This window comes from Quercus suber, unplaced genomic scaffold, assembly GCF_002906115.3.
Source record: "Quercus suber isolate HL8 unplaced genomic scaffold, Cork oak 2.0 scaffold_239, whole genome shotgun sequence".
NCBI classification, from domain to species: Eukaryota; Viridiplantae; Streptophyta; class Magnoliopsida; order Fagales; family Fagaceae; genus Quercus; species Quercus suber.
In genome coordinates, this window is record NW_027069696.1 from 543,995 (window position 1) to 568,368 (window position 24,374).

The 24,374-nt window shown below is 33.4% G+C and overlaps 4 protein-coding genes across 5 annotated transcripts; 2 read left to right on the forward strand and 2 right to left on the reverse strand.

Moving 5' to 3' along the window:
* The first annotated feature begins 1,286 nt into the window (after positions 1 to 1,286).
* On the forward strand, positions 1,287 to 2,078 carry LOC136070520 (protein SRC2-like). Its single transcript, XM_065780544.1, has one exon. The coding sequence runs from the start codon at positions 1,287 to 1,289 to the stop codon at positions 2,076 to 2,078; it is 792 nt and encodes a 263-aa protein (XP_065636616.1).
* A 3,311-nt stretch (positions 2,079 to 5,389) lies between these two features.
* On the forward strand, positions 5,390 to 6,389 carry LOC112018288 (calmodulin-like protein 3). The gene has a single exon (XM_024050798.2). It carries the CDS (start codon positions 5,523 to 5,525, stop codon positions 5,979 to 5,981), a length of 459 nt encoding a protein of 152 aa, XP_023906566.1. The 5' UTR covers positions 5,390 to 5,522; the 3' UTR covers positions 5,982 to 6,389.
* A 1,009-nt stretch (positions 6,390 to 7,398) lies between these two features.
* LOC112018302 (uncharacterized) lies at positions 7,399 to 13,923 on the reverse strand. The gene is made up of 10 exons (XM_024050814.2): positions 13,737 to 13,923; positions 12,716 to 12,835; positions 12,527 to 12,635; positions 11,330 to 11,581; positions 11,143 to 11,255; positions 10,720 to 10,784; positions 9,700 to 9,947; positions 9,453 to 9,621; positions 8,364 to 8,404; positions 7,399 to 8,274 (listed from the first exon to the last, which is right to left on the reverse strand). The coding sequence occupies exons 1-10, from the start codon at positions 13,839 to 13,841 to the stop codon at positions 8,156 to 8,158; spliced, it is 1,341 nt and encodes a 446-aa protein (XP_023906582.2). The 5' UTR covers positions 13,842 to 13,923; the 3' UTR covers positions 7,399 to 8,155.
* Positions 13,924 to 18,046: 4,123 nt separating this feature from the next.
* LOC112018301 (enoyl-CoA hydratase 2, peroxisomal) lies at positions 18,047 to 22,759 on the reverse strand. 2 transcript variants are annotated; one of them, XM_024050813.2, is made up of 11 exons: positions 22,590 to 22,759; positions 21,553 to 21,575; positions 21,322 to 21,427; positions 21,038 to 21,108; positions 20,747 to 20,819; positions 20,236 to 20,275; positions 19,803 to 19,875; positions 19,584 to 19,734; positions 19,305 to 19,375; positions 18,533 to 18,706; positions 18,047 to 18,381 (listed from the first exon to the last, which is right to left on the reverse strand). In XM_024050813.2, exons 1-11 carry the CDS (start codon positions 22,644 to 22,646, stop codon positions 18,294 to 18,296), a joined length of 927 nt encoding a protein of 308 aa, XP_023906581.1. In that variant the 5' UTR covers positions 22,647 to 22,759; the 3' UTR covers positions 18,047 to 18,293. The 2 variants fall into 2 exon arrangements, with proteins under 2 accessions (XP_023906581.1, XP_065636640.1); XM_065780568.1 differs by lacking the exons at positions 21,038 to 21,108; positions 21,553 to 21,575; positions 22,590 to 22,759 and having other exon boundaries at positions 21,322 to 21,423.
* Between the last annotated feature and the right edge of the window lie 1,615 nt (positions 22,760 to 24,374).

Sequence of the window (24,374 nt, forward strand, 5' to 3'; positions counted from 1 at the left end):
AGCCTTCACTCCCTCTGTCTCACGTCTCAATACTAATGTCTCTCTCTAGGTTAGGGTTTTATTTTTTGGGGGGGGGGGGGGGGGGGGAATTTGATGGAATTATTTGAGATCAGATTGGTTTTGTTTCAAAATTTTTGAGGCCTAGGCTAATGTTTTGGTAAATCGGCTGATTGTGCTCAAATTTCTTTAGCTTTTTTATTAGTCTATGTTGTTAGGCTAATTTTTTGGGTTTACTAATTTGTTTTGTTTGGGATTTTAGATTTGTAAAAGTTTCTTGGGCTTTTTCATTTTGTTTAAAGGGGTCAAAGATTTTGTTGAGGGGGCAAGTCTAACCATGGCCCCTAAAGCCAAAGAATGGCTCCGTCCCCGTTGGGGACATATTTGCGTTATAAATTATTGTAAGATTCAATAGAATCAACACTGTCCTCACATATTGCACTAAAAAATCACAAGCAAGTTTCTACCTCATAAATATAATATATATATATATATATGTGTGTGTGTGTGTAAATTAGAATTGATTCTTTTTTATTATAAAAGAATTGGTTATTTTTTTTTTTTTGGTATTTTTCTAATTTTAGAAACTTGAATTTGCTTATAAATATAATTGTTATATAATTAGTGTATAATTAGAAGGACACTTTTGACATAATATTGGAATGTATTTAAAATCTAAAAACACTTGATATCAAATAATAGCGTAATTAGAACTTAGGACACTTTTAGTATGAATTTAGGTTGCAATTACAATTTAATTTAAATTCTTAATTACTAAGCTTCTACTTATATATATATATATGATTTTTGTGTATTTATATATCAATTATTTAATTTTTTTTATAAGAAGGTGAAAATAAATATAAACTATGAAAGAATTTTCTAAGTGAGATAGAGAGAAAAATGCATATAAATTTATTAAACTTTAGCCAGATAAATTATTTTTCTAAAGAAAAAGTACAATATTTTAGGATTAAGATGATGGATTTGATTTTTTTGAACCTCATCCAATTGCATGCTTAAGTTTGAACTGACCCTAGTTATAATAAAAAAGTATATCATTATACTTAGTCAAGGGAAAGAGTAGTACCCGCACTTAGGGCACAAGGAGAACCGTGGTCATGCTCTCAGAATCTCACTGCCTCTGCGTCTGTATGTGAGCTTCTATTTCTATACATATAACCCTCCACCGGAACTCTCACCCCACCAATTCCAACCAGTTAAAATACCTCTTCCTCCACCATTTCCATCAAATCCTCTTCAAAATTTCTTTGATCTAAATCCTCAAGATGAGCCACCGCACTTTAGACATCTCTAGCATTTCAGCCAAGGACTTGAGGTTGAAGAAAGTGAGTTGTTTCTCCAACAAGATGGGCTTGTATGCCACCGTTTCTATTAACGGTTCCAGCAACTCCTCTGAGCAGAAGACACCGATTGACAAAAACGGAGGCAGCAATCCAATATGGAACTCTCCCATGAAGTTCATCATCAACGATGTTCCTGCAGCCCAGCAGACCGTTGTGGTGAAGCTCAAGGCCAAGAGGATCATCCGAGACAAAGTTATTGGCCAAGTCCGTGTGCCCATGAAGGAACTGCTGGATAATTATGGCGATTCAAAGGGTGAAAATCATATCAGCTATACTGTTGTTACCCCCAGTGGGAAGGCCAAAGGGGTACTGGACCTTCGGTTGAAGTTTGGGGAGCTGGTAAATTATCCAACTGGACCTGGTCATGGGGTTGTGGATGTATATCAACACCCACCTGCACCTTCTTATGGTGGGTACCCACCACCTGCACCTGCTTATGGCGGCGGATACCCGCCTGCTCTGGCTTATGGCGGCGGATACCCGCCTCCACCGGCTTCTGGGGGAGCTTATGTTCCTGCACCTGGATATGGTCCATATATGCCATACACTGCTCCGACTGCACCGGTGCAGCAGCCACAGCAGCGTGTCATTTCTGGCCTTGTGGCGGCTGGGGTTGAAGCGGTGACCCATGGTGCAGTCAAGGGCTTAAAAGTTTGTGTTTATGTTTCAGTTTTATACATGCTTTTTTTGTACCTTGAATTTCCAAAGGTTTGAATGCTTTCCTCTCTACTCTTCCCCATCCAAAAACCAATAAATCAAGTCTAGGTGAAGCTAAAATTAAACTTTTTAATTTCTATTCGGAAGTATGTTATTTGATTGTTGGGTATGAAAATAAAAGTATGGTTTTGTGTTTGTAATTTCTGTTCCGAAGGTTGTTATTTGATTGCTGGTTACGAAAATATATGTATGGGGTTTGTGCAGTAAAATATTGGGCTAAAGGTGTCTTTGGGATGTTATATTTGAGAAACAGATACCCTTCAGCTTAATCTAACAAAAAAGATTCATCTTTGTGATAGTTTGTGCTTTAGCCTGAAAAAAACTTATTTCTGGATATTGAATCCCCTGATATGTGCAGGGAAATGATGCTAACCATTTCATATAGAAGAGATATTGGACTTTTGTAGGTTTGACGTTGGGGATTTGTTTTCCTTTTCCATTTTCTTGGTGTAATGCGATTTAAAGATGTTTGTGAGTTAGATTTAAAATATATATATATATATATATTTTGTAATAAGTGTCAATTTAGGATTTAGTTTTAGGTTTTAAGTTCTATATGGATTCCTTGGAAAACCTTATATCTAAACCCTTTAATTATAACTAGCCACATCAAGTATATATTTATAGAAAATTCCTAAGTACTTTCGAAGTATGGATAAGTAGTGCTTACTCATCTCACATTTATGATTCATGGTAGACTCTACTATGAATTTAATGAGTGGACTCTATTATGAAGGTGAAAGAAAAGAACATTATTTTTCGTACTCTAAGAGTACTTAAGGATTACTCTATATTTTTAAGTAAAAATGTAGGTAATATTACATTTAACTTGATCCTAATTTAGCTCAACTATATTTAGGAATAAAAAAAAAAAAAAAAAAACATAAGAAGAGAAATTTCTTGTTTTACCATGGTTAATACCACTCAACGAAGGTTACGTTTAATATGAGGTTTACCGATTTTGTGATTTTTAAAATATGATGCGTTGAAAAAGTAGAATTGCAAGTGGACTTTGTAATTAATTATAGGACTTTATACAGAATACTTATTGTATACGTATTGTGCTTAAGCCCTATTTACCGTTCCAAAAATAAAGAGAAATATTATGTTTACAATATTTTCGTCACTATTACCTAAATAACAGGTTGTTATTAGCAGTTACTGGTAGATGAAAAAACAATTTCAGTAATGAGTTTAAATTAGAACTAATAACAACTTACTACTTATGATTTATTGTAAAAATATTGTTAACATAGTACTTCTAAAAAATAAAATAATCTAAATCATTAACTTTTATTTAAACTAGTTTGGAACCCTTTCCTTATGCATGAAAAAACACACACACATACAAACAATATATATAAGTTTCTATTTAATAAATAACAGCTGTTCGTAGTATTATATATGTAAAAAGTTAATCGATTTGAATTATTTTTAACTAAACAAACAAATGGCGTTGGTAAACATAAACACTTAATTTTTTTTTTCTTCTAATTTTAGATATATAATTGAGTTTCTTATGATTCATTTATACTGGACTTCTCGTAAGTTACACTAAATTAACTTACTTCATAAAAAATTAAAAAGTTTTGATAAGACACATGATACAAAATTATATTCCAATTGAAATCTAACTTGAATTATAATTTAATTTTTTCTTAGTTCTAACTTCATATATATATATGACTTGACGTTAGCCTTCTTCATTAACGTTTATAAAATATACAGGTAAGATATTTTCTACTATATATATGGCATAAAGCATCTAGACGTATTTTGAACTCACAAGAAAAAACCTAGGTCCCTTTTACTTTTTCAAATGAATATTATTGGTATGTCAGGGATTTGATGATATCCTGTTGAACTTTGAAGCGTAGGCTTATCTCTTTGCCATCTCAACTCTCAAGCTCCACTGAGGTAGGAGGTCTCTATTTCGGTTTCAGTGGCAGCTACGAACGGTCACTCAGCTCAGCGACTATAACTGAAGGCGTTTCTTCGTTTGCTAAAAAAGAAAACAAAGAAAATGTCCAGTCTAAATATTATAACTACCAGTCCTTGTGGTGTGGAAATATATGTGCTTTTTTGGGTAATAAAACAACTTCACAGATAAAATAGTAGAAATAACTGGAATAACAGAGGTTAACATGACGGCATACACATCAACAGAATTTAAATCCAAATGAGACTAGTGCAATGCAGTAAGATAGTCAAAACAAAATCAATTTTAAATTTAATAGAATCACTAATGACGTCAAATTTTGTTAATAGAAGTAATTAACCACAGTCTAGGAGCTTAATCAAAGAAGGTTAAAATCAACTTAGTTTAAACAAACAAACAAAACCATTGAAAGGAACATAATTTGTTATGAGTCTTTGTCATGGTATATATTTATAGTATACATGAGCCTCCCTTTTATATATACTATATACTATATTTATTTATTTTATAACGATATTCCTTTATAAGAGCAAATATTTTTATTTCTCTGTAAAGTTACAACTACCATATGTATCAAAAACTAAGACCTAGAAGGAAAAAACAAGCTATATATATATATATATAGATCATCATGCATAATTTAGTTCAAATCCTATCTTTAAGAGCAGTGGTAAATGAATATGTTGAAGAAGTGAACAATACATAGTAAAAAGTCTCTAATAGCAAAGAAAACTATATATATTTTTAGCTTAATAGGAGTGAACATTATATAGTAAGTTAGTAACTATTATGTATGCCAACACTTGAAGCTTAGTGCCATAATAGGCTCTTTTTTTTTAGGAGAATCAGAGTTTAATTCTTCTTTTCTATTTTTATAACTATCAATTTTTTTTTTAAATAAAAATGTTATGTATAATTTAAAAAATATATATTAACTACATTTTCAAATGACCAATACTAAGTTTTCGGTCCAATGTTTTAACTTTTAAATGGAAAAATAAAGGAAAAATATAAACTTTTAAATTTTAAGATAATTTTTAAAGTAAATCTAGTTCTAATCCTATCTATTCATCATTAGATGAATGGTTTAAATATTGTTTCATAATTAATCATTTAAATAGTTATTAAAATAATATTAATTAATATTTATTTAAGAATAATTAAGTGACAAGATATAAATAAATAAATAAAACTGTTACAAGGAAAAAAAAAAAACCAATGATTCAACGTAAATTATGGGTTTGTTCTCTCCACTCAACAGCCTTATACAACGTCCACCGCATATTGGCAAGTTTGGTAAACACTTAACAACCTTCTCAACGATCTTGCTAAGGATTTTCCATTTTTACAGCCTTCTTAAATCCGTATATCTTTCTCTTTGTTCTCAAATTTTCTTCAAGTACGTTCATACGATTTCTTTCTTTGTTTTTCGGGGCTAGCTTAAAAATTTTCTCTTGTCAATAAAATCATTCTTGTTTCAATAACAATCACAATTTCAATCGATGGATCCTGCAGAACTGAAACGTGTATTTCAAATGTTCGATCGAAATGGAGATGGCCGGATCACAAAGCAGGAACTTAGTGACTCGTTACAAAACTTGGGCATCTATATCCCCGATAGAGATATGATGCAAATGATAGAAAAGATCGACGTAAACGGAGATGGGTTCGTTGATATTGATGAATTTGGGGTATTGTATCAGACAATAATGGATGAAAGGGATGAGGAGGAGGACATGAAGGAGGCATTCAACGTGTTTGATCAAAATGGTGATGGGTTTATCACTGTGGAGGAGTTGAGGTCAGTGTTGGCTTCCTTGGGCCTCAAGCAAGGCAGGACTGTAGAAGATTGCAAAAAGATGATCAAGAAGGTGGATGTGGATGGAGATGGAATGGTCAATTTCAAGGAGTTTAAGCAAATGATGAAAGGTGGTGGTTTTGCTGCCCTAAGTTCAAGTTAAAAAAAAGGTTGCATGCATGCATGTAAAGGCTTTTTCTTTGTTTTTTCTTTGTGAGAATAGAGGGAGATAAAGGAAGAACAAAGAAGAGGGAACCTTGTGACTTTGTTACGCTATAGTTTTCTAGGTCTTTGAGTCAACAAAGTTATTAACCTCCCTTTTGCTTTTTCTTGTTTTTCTATCAATTACTATTTGGCTATTATGTCCAATTGTCCATGGTGATGTTGAAAGTGGGAGCGTAGAACTTGTCTATATGCAATCTCAAACTCTTTAGAGATCCTTGTCTTCGCAATTCCGGTATGTTCTTGAAGTTTTTTTGTATCACGAAATACCTCCTTTTATTCTTTCAACAAATCTTTGTATTGTTGAATTTTCTTTAGTCATATTCAAGATTGAGTGCTACCATTACATACGATATTAACTGTTGAACAAACTCATTCATTGATTTGTTTGTTTCTTGAAATACGCTTTCATGGATTGAAGTTTTTAAAAGGAACTGTCTAATCTAATTGATCGTCTTTTATACACAAAAATAAATTTGACAGGGTAGTTAATTAGAAGGATACTAGCATTGAAAATTGGCGATATCTGGTTGCAAAAGAATGAATATGCTTTGAATCTGTTGCTGTAAAAATAGTATACCCTTCACAATCCGTTTGAAAGGAGAGAAGAATTCAAGGAAAAAAAAAAAAAAGAGGAGGAAATCTTTAATGGATATTTTGTTTATTCCTGCAAGTTTAATAGGAATTAAAGAAATTGTTTTGAGAGAATGTCCATTCTATTTATTCCACCATTCATGTTTGATCACCATGGCTTAGTACTAAACGGAAATATAAACCAAAAAAATATCCTGTCAATTACTTCTAACTCAAATGAAATTTGTTCCTTCATTAGAGTAAGATGAAGATGAGATCCTATATGACTTACTAATTAGAAAATTAAAATGAGATACATTTTGCACGAAATCGATCTCTCTAGTCCCTAAATCGATCTCTATAATTGTATTTAACACCTGAAAGAGGTAAAAGGAAAATAAAAACCCCCCTTTTAATTGTGCTCCATTGTTGGTCTGGGTGTTGGTTTTTGTTTTTATTTTTGGTGTCTTCCTAGCCCTGGGCATAGGGTGGCAGCATTGAACCGAAACACGCCAAAAATCAATCAAATTGGATACAGAATTGGGGCGAATGATACAGGGTGTAAGACATCCTGTCAAGTAAGCATTGTTAAGGGATCAAGCTAACATGAATATGAAAGTGTCAAGGACACAATCCTAGGAGAGAGAGAAGGCAAGAAAATATCTTGGACTGGATAGGGGCAGCCAGGAGATGAGAGCACCCACCTGTAAATTTTATCGACTTTAGGATCAACAAAATCAATGATCCAACTCATATAATCACATTACCTGAAATGGGAAAAAGGCTAATCTTTAATCAATTCTAGATTATGTTATCTATGGTACATGAGATCATCAGCTCAAGTGAATACTACTATTACATCTGTTGAAGGTCTTTATACATCCTTAAACCATCATAACCTTTATGTTTGGGAGAAAAAACCCTTTATGCTTGACATATAGATAGTAAAAGCTAGCTATTACAGTGGAAAAAGGTTCCTGCCTTTGATGGGAAAACCAAATCAAGTACAAGATAACATGCAGTAGGAATCAGGGCTCAACGCTAACATTCGCTTCAAATTATAACAAGAAACAACAGCACCATATAACTGCAGCATGATCGTGACTGAGCCACCCACAAGTCAATTTGGTAAAGTATAATTAGTACTCTGAAACCTTCCAAAATGCTTTTCATTAAAACGCCAACAAAATGAAGTGATATTACCCACATACGTTACTGGCAGGTCAATTGTCATCATTTCCTAAAATGTTACTTTCTAGATGTATATTAACATTGTGGACCTTCAGTATTTTACTCCAAATACCCTGATGGATATGGTTGTATTCAACAGTGACAACACTACAAACCATTCCAAGGCAGCACATATTCAATTACCTTTTCAAATGCTGGAGGATCTAGCTTGTATTGGATTACGTAGTGTAAAAGGCTGAGTGGATAACAAGTATATAAGGGGAGAAGCTAACCAAAACTTTACTTTGATTAAAAAACTCATTGGATGAGACATTTACAACAGGGAAAGAGAAGAAGCAGCATCAATCATGGCTAATGTTCTTCATAGTATGGTGGTGTGGACTGAACACACAGTTCATCCTCATCCCCATCATCATCATCTTCATCTGCATCCACCCAGTTACTAGGATGACGTTGTGAAACTGGCCCATCTGAAAGAAACAAATTGTAAATGTATTGGTCAAGCCAGGAGCAGAAACATATGTAAGACTAATCAAATTTTACTAGGTCTCTTACTAACCTCGGGCTTCTTCTGCATGATCCTTTTCCATAGGATGAAAGCTAATTTAAAGGTCAAGAGAATGCAATTACAATCAATGGTCAGTATGTATCAGAACAAACGGAAGAAAGTTGTTCTAAATAAGTTAGGATCTAGGGTATGGTGAAGTCAGCAGTTGCTTTGGTTGACAAGAGCTATTATGCCACATTGCAACCTTTTTCTGATCCTTATACCACATTGCCATTAGAGCTCAAGAGACAGACTTTACTACTGACTATTACAGAAATACATGGTTTCAAAGTTCAGCGATGACTTTTTTCCTAAATGGTACAACACCAAGTAAAATATGAGTCCAAGGTATAATATAATCCTGACTATTTATTGGAAACAAATGGTCCTTATTATTGAAACATTAGTATTCTTTAACATAAAATAAGGTGGACAACAATAGAAGTTTCTGATGCCTCTTCTAGAACTTGCTTTACTCAAACACCAAACAATGACTGTGTTAGAGAGAGAATTCAACTTGCATATCTTAATGCTAGCAGTCCACACATAAATCCGGGCATGAAGTTAATGCAATAATGACTAAATTTTTCTACTAGAAACTAAATCTAGATTTCAAGTGGCTTCCTCTGAGATATAAACCCCATTGTGTTCAATGCCAAAGGCAGAAATGTATCATGGACCTTCCTCCACTGTTGAAGATATCATTCCAGAGAACAGTTCAAACTTAGAGGCACATGCCTCATGAGGAGCAGAATCCAAACTTAGGTTGCACATGAAGTGCAACTCCATGAATTTAAGTTCATCTTAAGTTTGATGCCCTGTCCATGGAAAGTTGGAAACTAAGAAAAGTGAATTAAAGGTTTGCAATGAAATTTTTTCCTCATTATCTGTAACCAATTATCTTATTTAGTATTAAAATAATTGTAAAGCAATGACTAGGGAGTAGGGAGAACTCAGAAAATGCATGGGATGAGCACAGAAGTGTGTGCAAACACACACAAACACAGCCAGAGGATTGCTGCTAATTGAAAGCAATGATAAGTCTGAAGATTTGACACAAAAACTTGAATTGATGACATACTGAAGCAAACAGTAGGATACATATTAGGATCTGCAGGCTCATTTTCTCTAGTGGATGCAGCTTTTGAAATTTGCATTGTGCTAATTCTTTGCATCTCCCTCTGCTGATTAGCATTCAAATTTGTTTCCCCTTGGACCTGCCTTTCTTCAGTACCAATACCACTGCCACTACCACTTTTTGCTGCGCTTCCTGCACATTGGAGTCATCAAGAGTTTGAATGCACAACATATTCTATAGTCATCATTAAAATTTTTTAAGATTAGTTACCAGAAAGGTCAGACCAAATTCTGGTGTGATCAGATGGATGCTCAGAAACATTTGGTATACACCTATCATGTTGAGCATGGGATGCCCCATGCTCATCCTGGCCATGTGTTGAGGTTGCTGCTTGTGGAGGTTCTGAGGAATTCCCTTCATGGAGCTGTGATATAAGCATGCTTGCAAGTACAAGTGTAGAATCAAAGGTTGAGCTGGACCCATCATCTAACCCAAATTTTGGTGCCATGAGAATAGGCCTGCTTCCCGGACACATGTTTTTTAAGATGAAAGTCAGATTTTAATAACACAATACTTGCATTCAAAATGCTAAGCAAGACAGACAAAATCTGTTACGTTTTAGAGTAAAAGTTTCTATTGGTTGCCCAACAACCCATCATGAAAACTAATTGATTGATCCTAAGATTTGTAGCATCAGTGTCAATTCATTTGTGTCTTGCTGATCATCCAATTAAAGATGATTAACAGAATAATAGAATAAGAGATGGGCAGCCAGATGATCACTTAATAAAAGCATGGACACATCAACATGCATTGGAGGCCAAACATATGGATTCCTACATAGATGATGCAACTTTGGTTTCAATTCTTTTAATGATTTACATGTCACCAATATTTGCACAAACTCCAATGACTTTTCTCACCTTGAATTCTGACTGTATGCATCAAACCTAAGGAGCTATATATTCTATCAAAACTCATTGTTACTATGTGGGTTTCATCATTTGTGATGAATTACATGGTTGATTTATATAAACTTTCAAGTATCCCAACCACACCAAGTGGCATTGTGGGGACCCAGTTGCAAAGAGATCTACTAGTGTCGTGATTTGTCATTAATGCCAATATTTATCAATGGTAAGCCCACACGATACCATGTCTGCAGGATGAAGCTAGCATTTGACATTGAAGTTTATCAAATGAGAAACTCTTTTGTGAGGGAGGAGGAAAAGAGGCAAGCAAAGGGAAAATAGATACATCATGCATGGAATGGGATAAGATATATCTTACTCTCCGGCCTTTTCAAAATACAATTGAATGTCAACTTCACAGCCTTCGCAAAAAGAAAGAAAGGCCTGAAATTTGATGATAAACAAAGAATATTGTGTCAAATGATAAACACAAACAAAAGGAGTAATACATTGTTCAACAATATCCTAGCCAAAATTGAAAAATAAAAAATTAAACAAAAAGACTTCACTTACCAAAAAAACAAATAAAAGTCATAAATGAGCTATTTAGCCAACAAAGTTGACACTTATACCAGAAAGTGTCATATATTAAAACTAGTTATATAGTATAATGACAGTGATTAGGTGAAATTTATCTCTAAGTAAATGTTTCATCAATAGGGCGAAGGCTTTGCCAGGTCAATTATGACTCAAATGCAATTGAAGTTCAGAAAAATTAGGTACCAAGGCTTGGATTCAATACCTTCAATTCTTTCACACCAAATGTCACATCTACTGGGTCTCCAGTGTGAGTATACTGCAAAAACTCTTCTGTAGGATCTATCCATAGTTGAGTGTGCAGTGATGAATCGTTCTCTACAATTGAAAAGAGCAGCATTAGTATCTTGTTTATGAAAAATTCAGGGTAGAAAGACTAATATGACAATTACCTTTGGTTGGATCTATATAACTTCTAAGTTCGACAGCTTTTCCTCCTATTTCATTTGCAGCGTCAGAAGGTAAGGAGGTCTGTTCTGTTGCAATGATAGTAATCTCCTGAAGAGAGGACTGAAAATTAACAAGCAATCTATTGAGATCACGAGGTCTCACTACAAAGTTACTTGGGAATTTTGTCCTATCAAGAGATAAATGTTGTATATCGGGTTCAACATTGCAAGTAATCCAATAGGTTTTCCTCATGCCTGCAAAATGTACAGTATGAAATTATTTCAAATCAATGTTTGAATCAAATAACCTACTAGGAAGATTGCATAATAAGAAAGTTGCATGGCACAGTTATCTAGTAACATTTCCATAGCACAAGAGATCATAAATCTAGAGCTTTCAAAAAGTTAGCCTAAAATCCAAATTTAGATTAGTCTTATTGAAGTGAGAATAACTCATTCAAAAGCTACATGTTAAATCACTTGTGTAGGATCAACGTTTATTGGAGGTAGCCATTGGAGATCAGGCCAAATACCTCTATGGTATATTATTATCCACCTACCTACATCACACATATATTTAACTTGTCTGGACTGAATGATCATCATGGGCTCACAGCCTTAGCAATAATTTTGGATTTCTTCAAAATACCATTTGGCCAACTTATATATACTCCTTTTGTGATGTATGTTACAAAACAAGGAAGGGGATTTCTCTTACATTTTCCTTCCCCCTATGGAAGAATATTGTTTTCAGTCTCAAACAACATTTAACATGAGCCCATTTTTTTTCTGCAAACTAAATAAGACCTGTTGATTGTAAGAAAATTCAATAGATAAGAAGACATAAGATGGTGCATTCAGCGACTCTATTTCTAATGTATTACAGTCATTCTAGTGAATGTGTTGGATACTTATCTCACAATAAATTTTTATTCCCAAAGGATACCTGTAGAACACCATATGATTATTTCATTCCTAACCTTTCCTTGATTGCTTTGCACATGGTAGAAATAAAACATTTTCCTTATCAAATAAAATAATATTCCAGCAAATATGACAATGACCAGTTGACCACTATCATTGATGTTTAAGCACCAATCAATCTCGCCATTCTACCCCCATCTATTGGGTATGCATCACCCTATCCCTAATAAGTAAATAGGATAGGCAAAACACAAGATATGTGAGAAAGTACTTTACCACTATAGCATTCTAACGCCCATTGCACTTTTGATGCATCAGGATCAGGCAACTTCACACTCAAATTATCAATACTTGCAATAGGTGTCCTAAGAAGAGAACAAATGGCCTGAAGATGCCAAGTCAGCAAGACTGATAAGTTGAAAAATCCCATTACAATATCTAACATGGTTAAAGAAACCACCTTACCTTCAAAAGCACACTGCATTGGACTTGGTTACCAGAAACTGTATAGACATCAAAGAAATCAGGCTTAAATGTAATGGACTGATAAGCTGACCGCGATGAATTGAGAGTGTGAAAAGCAAGCTGCAGGCAAAAAATAGTAACTAAACAAATCAACTCAATTACTTCAAACATGAATATGCAATATGGTACTTACAAATTATTAACTCATTTGTTACCCATCCCTATTTGCAGAAAACCAAAAGGGTAGTCCTAATTCTGCTAAAGTTTGATATAGTTGATGGAGATATTTCAGAAGGAAAATCCAACAAAACAAAACAAAAATTTCTAACCTCTTCTCATAACTTAAACTTCACAAGACAAAAACCTTGAGCCCTCCATTCAGTTATAGCGAACTACTTCTGCATAACATGTTTGAGGAAATCTCTTGAATTTTCAGATACCCCAAAAAAAAAAAAAAAATCAAGTCTAGGCTTCAGAGCTTCAATTTTTTGAATATCTCTCCCCCCCCCACCCCCCCCCCCCCCCCCCCATTTTCTTGCCAACCAAACAGAGCTTCACTTGTGAATTTCTCACTCATCAAGCATGATTCATATAAATCAAGTCAAACATAACTCCTCACACCCAATTCCAAAACTAATTAAATATTATTCTATGAAAGCCTATTTATGCCCTTCTTTTTCCTTCATTTTCATACCATCCAAACAGAGCTTCCACTCACTAATTTCTCACCCATCAAAGCATGATTCATATATATCAAATCAAACACAAATTCCTTACACCCAATTCCATAAATAAGAAATAATTTCGATATAAATCCCATTTATATGCTTTTTTAAAACCCTAATCAAAACACACCAAATCCCTAACAATGAGTTAACAAATCAACATGAACACAGAGTAAATTATATGAGCCATTTAAAAAAAAAGTATAAATAAGCTGATAATTAAAGAATCGAACTAATTATATTAGATTTAAACAAATTAATTATAATTTTAGTAATTTATTCAATATATAATATACCTGAGAAGGAGAAGCTTGAATTGCAAGCTCGTTGCCCACACGTGCGAGGCACGTGATGCACCGAGCAAAGGTCTTGATCGCATTCCCGCTCAGACTCAGTTCCATTTTCCTGTCTCTCTCTCTGAACTCTGAACTCCGAAGTGAGAGAGAGAGAAGGCGCGCTTTGGCGGGAAGGGAGAAATGAATTTGTAGTGGGCTTGAATGGTGCCGCCCACGTGGACTTTTATTCACAACTTTTTTTTTTTTTTTGGCCACAGTTCACTTACACAGATCCATTATTTTTACTGTACTACTTTACCAATTGTAAATTGTGACAAGAAGTTGTGAAATAATATGTGATTCTAGATTTTTTTTATGAGAAAACAAAAAAAGTATGAGCAATACATCATGGTTTTAAAAAACGGATTTGTCTCTAATTCCCAGTTTTTACCAATTTTTGACCGATTTTCACAAGTTTTACCCCAATTTTAGGCCCTTTTTGGGATTGGACTGGCCTCAGGTTCCCAGTTCAACTAGTCGGACCAACCAGTCCGGTCCCCTTTTTAAAACATAAATAGGACCCTAAATCCATTTTAGTATGATAAATTTCTAACTCATGCTGGATTTTGATTAGACCTAACCAAATTAAATAAGTTTCTCTGTATTGGTTGCTAATCACTTTTAGTTGCAACTAAAGAAAGTACATTTCCAAATTTATATCCATTTATATACAAATCTAAAAACTTAAGTGCAACAATTATTGTTACCATGTTTTTGTTATGCCACATTAATGTAGCATTTTAGTTTATTTTGGTCTAGTTTGGTTCAATTCGGTCAATTCAATCAATTTGGTTCAATTTGGACCACTTCAGTCCATTTTGGTACAGCTTGGTCCAGGTCGGTCCATTTACTTTACTTCGGTCCATTTCAGTCTAGTTTGGTCTATTCGGTCTTCTGCGGTCAACTTCAGTATATTTCAGTCCATTTTGACCTATTTCAATTCATTTTGGTCCACTTTGGCCCACTTCAATCAATTCAGTCCACTTCGATGATGCTACCTGATTGATGTCACATTCTTAGCGTAATTTTGGTAAGTTCTTGATAAAATTACATTTTTCTTATTATAGGGTCTGTTTTTGTAGCCTAAGCCTAAAGGATATGGGTTAAAGGCCCAACGAACCCAGAACAATGAATTTGTAGAGAGTGGGCGAAAGAGCTGGGCAGGTTATGAAGCACATAATAGTTTGCTAGGTTACGTGCAGTGATGATAACATGAACTAAAACTTGAACAACTCCATGAATGAATGTCCGAAGAGATGTTTTATTAAATGAGCAGTGATTACAGCATTCAGAGCTACAGTAAAGCTTTTCTCTCCCTTTTTCTCTCTTTTCTCCCCCCTCCATTATCAGGGACCCTTCTCCTTTATATAGCATCCCTTCCTATCATCTCCATCGTCCACCTGTTCTTCATCCGCGCATCTACTCAAGTGCATGTCACGTCATGTGTCTACTTTAGTTCTTTGTGAGTGGCGGTAGCTGAGGTTGCACTGTTCAGGAGTCTTCTCCACATAAATGCGGCCAGAAAAGCTGTTGCAGCACATAAAATGTGGTGGTAGCAGCTTTTCCTTTAGATATCTCATTGTTCTGATCATCCCCAGACCTACCTAGAACTTATCATTATCATTGGGGGTCGTTGGGAAGATTGTGTGGATCTTCCTCACGTTTGTTTGATCAAGACTTTGTGGCCGAGGAGTGAGACGTCTTCGGACACGTGGTGGTCTCTTCGGACAGTATTCCCCCTCTACTTCTGGGCTTCTTACCTTCAAATGGGCCGTTCCTACCCAACTATATCTCTTCGGAAGTATGATACTTCTTAACCCGGTACTCCAGGTCCGTTAAGTGGCTCTCAGTTTTTACCCCCCACACTTATGTTATAAAGTCTTGTATTTTACTTTTAAATATAATTGATGAATTTATTTATATATGCTTATTCTTTAGGTCATTTAAAACATATAAATGATCAACCGTAAGTAAGGAGCACTAGAAACAAATTTCAACCATACATTATATTATTTACAAATTATCTCGCATTATATAATTATTGAATGTAAAATGCATTATATTTCCTTAAAAAATTACTAAATTTAAACAATTTTCAAATAACAAATAGAGATAATTTAATTTAGAAAATCTAATATATTGTATAAACTATATTTTATTAGAAAATAATCACATCATTTTAAGAAGGATTTGAGACTAACACTTATAAGTTTTATCTATTATTCTCATTTTTCACTTAACAAAAAAAAATCGTCAAATTTTTTGGCACTATGACTAGTTTAATATAATGACGTAGAAGTTCAATAAAAGATCTAAATTTGATTTTAATTGTATTATAATTTTCTGTCAAGTATAATACTATAATTCTAATTGGATTTTATATATGTACTCTAATTTTGTATCAAGTATACCTATAATTGAAAGCTATTTTTAACCCATTTAAAGCTACTTATAGATTATTTGACTTTAGTCCAAAAAACTTATTTCCAAGCTACTTCCAATCCATTTGAAACTAATCAATTTTTTCATACAAAAATCGATTAATTATTGTCAACAACAAATTTTACTTTTGCTGTTGCTTTGGAATATTGGAATAGATTTTTATAATAACTTATTTTAAAATATATTTAAAAATAAATTCATTGTATTAACAAAAATGAAAATTATGTCAAGAATTTAAAGCTAAGTATATAAATTAATCACTGAACTAGCTATTTTTTTTTTGTGGGGCTCGTGGGCCTGATAGCCTCGGCCCATCGTGTAGCAGGCCCAAGGCCCACGCCGAGGAATACCGACTATTCAAGGCTAAATTGGGGAAAGCCTCTTTTCCCAATCCACGCCGAGGACCTCCTCATCCTCGGCCTGACAAGGATGATTTTTGGGAAAGACCAGGCTCAAAGTTAGCTGTCACCCTCGCATTTAATGCATTCACCTAACCCCCCTGGCCGCATTAATGGGGATATAACCCCTTAGCAGGGCAACATTGATCAAAGTGAACCACTTGAGTACTGATAAGGCCTCTGATGGGACGGACGGCCAGAAGAGAGGCAAATGGATGATCAACAGATGGAATAAAGAGATAGGAAGATGAAGACTATATAAGAAAAGCAAGTAAAGTAAAAAGGGGGGGGGGGAAGAAAGGAGAAGAAAAAGGTCTCCTCGGCCTATGGCCGAGGAGCGTCCCTCCAGTTGTAAAGAAACTCTAAGTGTTTTTTCTTTATATTAAGGAGAGTTCATGCTTGATGAACGACAGCCAGCGCCTAAACCTTTAACCCACTCTCTATAAATTTATTGTTTGGGCTTGTTGGGCTGAAAACTCATTCATACGCAGGGTCAATCCAAATTGAGTCCTTACAACTTCATTTTCTCAACCATAATTAAGTTTTCAACATATAAATGTAAAGAATTTTTTTTTTTTTTTGGGAGGTGGGGGGTTGTTCCTTTCGTTATCTTTAGTTAGTTTAACTACTTTATAAGCCGGATGAAAGGAAACTTTTTGCTAGGCCCATGGCTAGAACACATACTTTCTTGCAATTACCCCAAAACCCTAAGGGTTCCTCTGTAAGGTTTGTCTACAAAGAGTGTGTCAGAGCCTAAGGCATAGCCAATGGATCCCTCCCTTAATACCCATGTCAGAATTGACTGTATGCCAATTTACTTTTCAATTTTTTAAGTAATTCAAGCTATAATTTATATATTGAAAACATATATATGTATATATATATATACAATGATAAAATGAATTGATATTTCTTTAATAAACATTAAAATTTTATAATATATTTTCTTCTTTAAGATATAGTTTGGAAACAACTAATTTGCATAGTTTCTATAAAATATATATATATACACGTAAAATTTTTGGTAATTTTTATGTTAAATGTATAACCCAAAAAAAACTAAATATTTACTTATTTTAAGCAAGAAAAAACAAAAAAACAAAAAACCATACACAACTATCCTATATATATTACAATTCCACGAATCATTAATAAAACATTTTTCCCCCTCTTAAGAAACATTTTGTTAGGTAGTGCCCTAAAAACATTACTTAAGCGTAGGGGTGCATTTTAAAATATTTTGTAAGAAAGTATCTTATGGTCCACATATATTTAAGAAATTGACTTCAATTATATTATATGTCATTAGAACAAGAAACAACAGATTTTAAAATTAAAATAATTAAAAATTTGAACCTGTTGTTTGAGTTATTAGACAATATAATTGTCTTTTGCTAGACTTTTGTTTCGATCATTTCCAATACAACTAAATTTGAGTAAGAATCATATATGTCATAAACAGATCAAATAATGAGACATCTTATTGTGGCAACTTATGAAATTAGAATTTAATTTGTCACCAACACAAAAGAGAAGAAAAATTATAAGAAATGAGTGCCCCTATATCATCAAAGGTTCTCCCTTGTCAATTATTATAAAGAACAACATTGAGCTTTTAAGGCCTCCTATTTAATTCAATTGCTTCCAACAAGATATATTTATGATGAACCTTGTTAATTCACGGTGATGAAGCCAAACGATGGATATCCACATAGCCAGATAACACTGTCTGGTTTCGTTCTTTCACCTTTGCCTGATATACAACCCTGCAGATTCCAACAAAAATCTCATTTCCCCAAGCATTTAGAAAGGACACTCATAAAATTTTGAATCGAATATGTGCTGTGGTTAACCACAAAATGAAAAGAAATATTAGAAGAAACTTCATCTAAAGAATGCCACAAAAAAGGTCTCTACCTTAAGTCATCAAGCCACATTTCAGTGACCAAAGTTTCACCCGGGTACACGTGTAAAAGGAATCGTCCTGTTATGCTTTTAATCAAGTTTGGGTCTCCTTTGCAGATACATTTAATGATTGCCCTAACTGCAAATCCAAGCGCGCACAACCCATGCAAAATTGGCCGAGAGAATCTTTGACAATGTGTTAGAACAAAGTTAGATAAACATAAAACTTTAGGTTGCATCTGGATATCCCATGACAGCAAAATCAAGTACAGGTCATTGAATGCATCCAAATGCTCAATATATGGTGAACCTTGATAGAAATCATTTCATAAATCCTAAGAAAAACCCTGATATGTACAACAGAATCTGTCTCATATTGAGCAATCAATTATATTTGATTCAGAAGCTATGTGAACACAAAATTCCTCCCGTCACATTCTTGTTGCACAGGAAGAGCAAAAATGTTGGGAGTTGAACAGCCAAAGATGAACATAGTGCTTTCAAGAGTTGACATAATGCTTGATTAAATCATTGAATATTGAGATCCAGCTACATATTTTGGCCAATAAATATGACTTGAGATAAATTTAGTCGGTATCTTTTCATACAGATTATCTAAGTAGATGATCGTACTCCAAAATATCATCTAAATATGGTTTAGGATCTTAAATCACAGTTGTTCAAAGTTCAATCACGGACAAAAGTCACAACCACATCAACCAGTTTCAAATTGAAAGCAAAAGCTAGATAACAGTTCAGTTATAGAATTAAAGGAAGTACCAACCCTGCAATTTTGGCAACCATAGGATCTGAATGCAAAGGATTATAGTCACCAGATAGCCTATACAACAACGCCTGCAGAAGAACATGTCATTAATATTTAAATATCTCTCGCTCTTTCCATGTTCCATGGTTCCAAGAATATGGATTTCCATCATCTGTTTTGTATGTATGAATTTACATAATTATGGCATATAAACTAAAACACAATGATGGTTTAAAATAAATATAATTAGCCATTGTGGAATTTCAGTTCCAGAAACTATGAAATTAATGCTCATGCCTGAGATGGTTGGGTAGAATCCTCAAACACTGCAAAAGGATGAGTTTTTGGAATTTTCACAGCTGAGGCCTTGTCGGTTTGATAGTTCGAGTAGGAATATGGCTGAGATGATTTTGAAAAGCCACCAGCACCTCGCAGAAAGACAGTTGTTCTGCAAAGTGATATACCAACTGTGTCATTTACAAGGAGTGTTAATTAAATGTTTAAAAGAGTCCTTACCGGTTCATGCACAATAATTCACCAGATTCTTTCTCATAGCTCTTTGTTTCAAACTCAATAATAGCTGCCTTTCCTGAAAACAGAATTAAACATGAAAAAAAGCTTAGATCACTGCTTATGATACCACTGATATTGTCTTCAACAAAAATCAAGAAACCACAAAAGAAATACCAGAGATTAAGTTTACCCATCAAAGAAGTGAATTTCAAGAGAAAAATTAATCTATCAAAGAAAGATGAAGTTTTGAACCTTACTAGACTGTTTTATATTGCTCATTAACACAATGGGAGCATTTTTTAGATAATCAACCACTTAATTTTACAAATGACCGAGTTGTACACATATTACCTCAAGTTGGGGTTCCTTTTGTGCGTGCGTGTGTGTGTGCCACACCAAGTTGTTAAATAGTAATGTTTCTGATAATAATACAAACCTTTATCATGCAATCCAGCTAGACTGACCTTATTATGTATCTGCATCAACAATATAATAACATTAAATTTAATATATTTTTAAGATAATAAGTGGCACAGAAATGACAAGAAAAAGAAACCCAAGATGATTTTATAATTTATAGCAGAGCAATTGCTTTAAAAATAAAGAAGAAGAAAAAGATTAAGAAGAGAGGCTACCAACTTAGTATGCTTATTTTTTTACAACTATCAACTTAGTATGCTATGTATGCTCAATTGGAAAGAATTTGATTTCCATCAATTATTGTATTATATTATGTTGTGTACTCCTTGGGGAAAGGAAAGAGAGAGGGGATAGGGAGAGACAAGACTCTTACCCTATTTAGACCAGATGTTCCAAAATGGTGGTAAGACCAACATTAAAGAAATTCTAGACTCATTCACATGAAACTGGGGACAAGGAAGCTGAAAGTATTATGCATTTGGGCAAATCATGAAGTATCATTAATAGGTTCTAGTCAGAAGTCTTACACAACCACTTGAAGGAAATGGCCGATATAATTCTATGTATTGTTGCCCATGCAACAGAAGACGTTGATCATATCTGGTAGAAAGAAACCAGAAATGTCCATTAGTTATCCCTGCATATGCTGAAAACAATAAAATCCATACAAGGGATATTACAATCCAGAAAAGCAGTATAAATTCACACCTAGAGTAAGATTTTGGAGATGGGATAGAATACTAAATCATTCAAAATAAAATTTACATATAAATATGTAAAGAAACCCTTAGCCTTTCTCTGATCTGATTGGTACTTACTCTAACCCTGGCAAATTGAAACCATTTGGCATTGATGCAAGTGAAAATAGAGCAGCGAATGTTGGCAAGACCTATAAAAAGTATATATATATATAAGAAGTATATACAAACAAAAAATTTCATGACTTAGAAACCTAATCCATTTATGATAAAGACATGAATATCACCCTTTTCTAATGTCAAAAAAAACAAAAATAATAATAATAACATCCAAACATATAACAGGCAAACAATACCGAAGCACTTTTTTATTTCAATAATAATTTCCTGGAATTTAACAATACCTGCAGAAATTGTTCTCCATTTGCATGGTAGACATATTTAAGCTCATCATCATCCACAGCATCCCGTGCGCATGCTCCAACACCCAGTGCATAGAGCACTGAATCTCTGCTTTCAAAGAGATAAACTGTTAATATCATATGCTATTAAGTGCATATACATCATTAGTCCCACAAACTACAATTCGAAGCAAGTAAAACATCACAAACACTCTGTAACAGTTAAAACTTCACCTTTCGGTATAGGTGTACGTCGTCTGCAGTCCGTCCCCACATGTGCAACAAAATAAAATAAATATTAGATAAATAAACTCCAAAACAAAGCTTGAAAACAAAATAATTCCAAAAATGTTGAGTTGTCCAATTTTTTTCTTTTCTTTTCTTTTCTTTTTTATAAGTAAGTTTTTGGTCCCAAGGTGAGGGGAAAGTGAGATTTGAACTAGTGACTTTGGTTCATAAGAGTGCTACCCAATGTTAACTAATATAAAAATAAACAAACTTCCACAAACAAACAAATAAAAATAAAAAATCAACAAAAGTTAAATTGATATACAAAAGATAATATAAATGTAATTTGTAAATTATTTGTCATGCCTAGTGTTAGAAATTGAGACTGTATAAGCATTACTGTGCCCAAGTTTCTTTATAATCTAAACTGTGGTTTTTTTTTTTTTCCATCTTGAATAAATATATGAGGGGTGGAGAATATTTAAATGGTAAACTTAGATACAGTATCTTAGGTTGGTCAATAGGTTGCTCAATTGAATTCAACCAATACAACAAAAATAACGTAATCTTTTCCAATGATTGGACACTTAAATTGAACCATGTTGTCCATCGGTCAATGCAACCACGTGGTTGAATTTAATGAAACCATTACTCCAACTAAGAAACATAGTAAAATGACTCATTTCCTATGTTTGGTTGCGACCTTGAAAACAAACTAGATAACATTTGCCACCAAACAATTAAATTTGTAAGCGGAAAACGTTTTCCGCTCTCTATTGCTCGTCTTTTCCTTTGACTTGCGTTTTCCACTGTACCAAATATCAGCAAACGCAGGAAAAATGTTTTCCGCTTAAAAAAACGGGGCGTTAATGTGTAGATCGTGTACTTTCTTATTCTTACAGTAAAACAGATGCCACAAAAGCTTGTAAGTTCTATAATCTGCTTCTATTAGGCAAGCCGAAAATACCCCTAATCTTAGTTGAATTACGCAGAAACAGGAGTTAAGCTAAAAAGTTAGGAGTGCGAGAAAAGGGATCAAGTACCTCGGGGAATTTGTGAGAAAGAGCAAGCTGAGGATCAAACCCGGAAGATTCAGCCATCAAGCTGATGTGTTGAGATACCAATCCGAGAATCGGACGGGGGAAACGATATCAATTTCCTTTTTATTTTTCTTTTTTTTTAGCGAAGATCAGAAGATAAGATCAGCTTTGACTTTGTTGCTTATTCGGAAAATAATAAATGAATAACTACCCTAGTTTGCGTGTGCATGGATACCTCTTTTTTTTCTTTTTCTTTTTTTTAATTTTAATTTTTAGATTTACACATTTTACCTGACAGTTTTATTTTATTTTTTATTTTAAGAAAGAATTATATTAGTATGAGAGGGAAATATGGAGATAGAAAAAAATAATAATTTAGTGATAAAAAAAAGTTTGTGGAAAAAAAAAAAAACAGTTTTATTTCTTATATATTTTTCAAAAATAAATTGTATTAATACTTGACAACTAATGTGATAGAAAAATGTGGAGATAGAATAAAAACTTTTTTTGAGAAATGCTAACAAATATCATTAGGCTATTGGTTAATAATCCATTTAAAGAAAATTTTTATAGGAAAAAAAAATTAATGTTTTGCCAGTTTTTTTTCATTTCCCATAAAAGTAGCGTCAAAACTTTCCTAAAATAGATTTTTAACCAATGTCCTAAAGACACTAGTTAGCATGACCTTTTTTTTTTTAATTTAACTAAAAATTATGAGTTTTTAAATTACTAATTTTACATATCTATCTCTATGATTTAAGTCTTAAAATATATAAATTTGAGGGTATTTCGGGCATCTAAATTGAGAACCTCAAATAGGAAAAACCCCTAAAATAGTACTAGCGTCTGAGTACGTATGTGCTACTCTTCTATTTTTTGGATAAGGATTAATTTAGAACATTCATTATAATTTGGAATTACTACATTTTTCCAATTACAAAAAAATCAAAAGATGTGATGAGTATTATGCATTTGCAAATGAAATAATTTTTCATCACACCCCTAGGTTTTTTTGGTTTAATGTCATAATTTTCATCACACCTTTAGTGTCTTTGCACACGTGCTGCGCGTGCTCATAAATTCTTCATTTTTTTTTTAAAGGAACAAAATTTTCAAGGTTGATGTATTTTTCAGTCACAAAAATTCCTAGGAGTGTGATGACATGTAGCACATAATATAAACACTTTTGGAAATACATAAATCTAATCACATCCCTAGATATTTTCACGATTGAAAAATGAATCGGTCCTAAATTATGATAAATGAAAAATAGTCCCTTAGAGAAAAGTAAAATAAAAAGAAGAGTCTGCAAGAATGTGCAAAAAGGCTACTGTCTTCTAATGTGATTGTCAAATTGTTTATATCATTAGAAAATTAGTTTTAGAAACACTACCCAATTTGAATGCTCCTCGAACTAATGCTTATGCCCAATAACATAAATAAGCTACAATGTACATGATAGCTCTTTTGTGCATGTTTAGAGAATTTTCTATTTTTTAAATGTCAATACTTTCTTTATCTTAAATTTTTTCCATTAATATACAATTGTAATTTTAATGATAAGATACAAAAAGAACAAACTTTTGTCAATGGATTCATCTCTTCCTACCTTTACTTGATTTATAAATAAAAAAATTACCAAAAATTAGTGTATAATTAATCCCAACATCTTAAAAGAATTATGTAAACATGACTATTAAAATATTCATAATTTTTGACCACTTTAAAGCCAACAAAGCATTTACCATTCAAGTAACAATACTTTGTATTAGTGTCATGATTAATACA

Coding starts and splice junctions, on each gene's coding strand:
- LOC112018301 (XM_024050813.2), bottom strand. CDS start 22,646: ATGGCTGAATCTTCCGGGTTTGATCCTCAGCTTGCTCTTTCTCACAAA. Junction 21,428..21,552: donor ACGTACACCTATACCGAAAG/GTGAAGTTTTAA, acceptor CTTTGAAAGCAG/AGATTCAGTGCTCTATGCAC. Junction 21,109..21,321: donor ATGGAGAACAATTTCTGCAG/GTATTGTTAAAT, acceptor TACTTTTTATAG/GTCTTGCCAACATTCGCTGC.
- LOC112018302 (XM_024050814.2), bottom strand. CDS start 13,841: ATGGAACTGAGTCTGAGCGGGAATGCGATCAAGACCTTTGCTCGGTGC. Junction 12,836..13,736: donor TTCAAGCTTCTCCTTCTCAG/GTATATTATATA, acceptor TTTTGCCTGCAG/CTTGCTTTTCACACTCTCAA. Junction 10,785..11,142: donor TTGGTGTGAAAGAATTGAAG/GTATTGAATCCA, acceptor ATCAAATTTCAG/GCCTTTCTTTCTTTTTGCGA.
- LOC112018288 (XM_024050798.2), top strand. CDS start 5,523: ATGGATCCTGCAGAACTGAAACGTGTATTTCAAATGTTCGATCGAAAT.
- LOC136070520 (XM_065780544.1), top strand. CDS start 1,287: ATGAGCCACCGCACTTTAGACATCTCTAGCATTTCAGCCAAGGACTTG.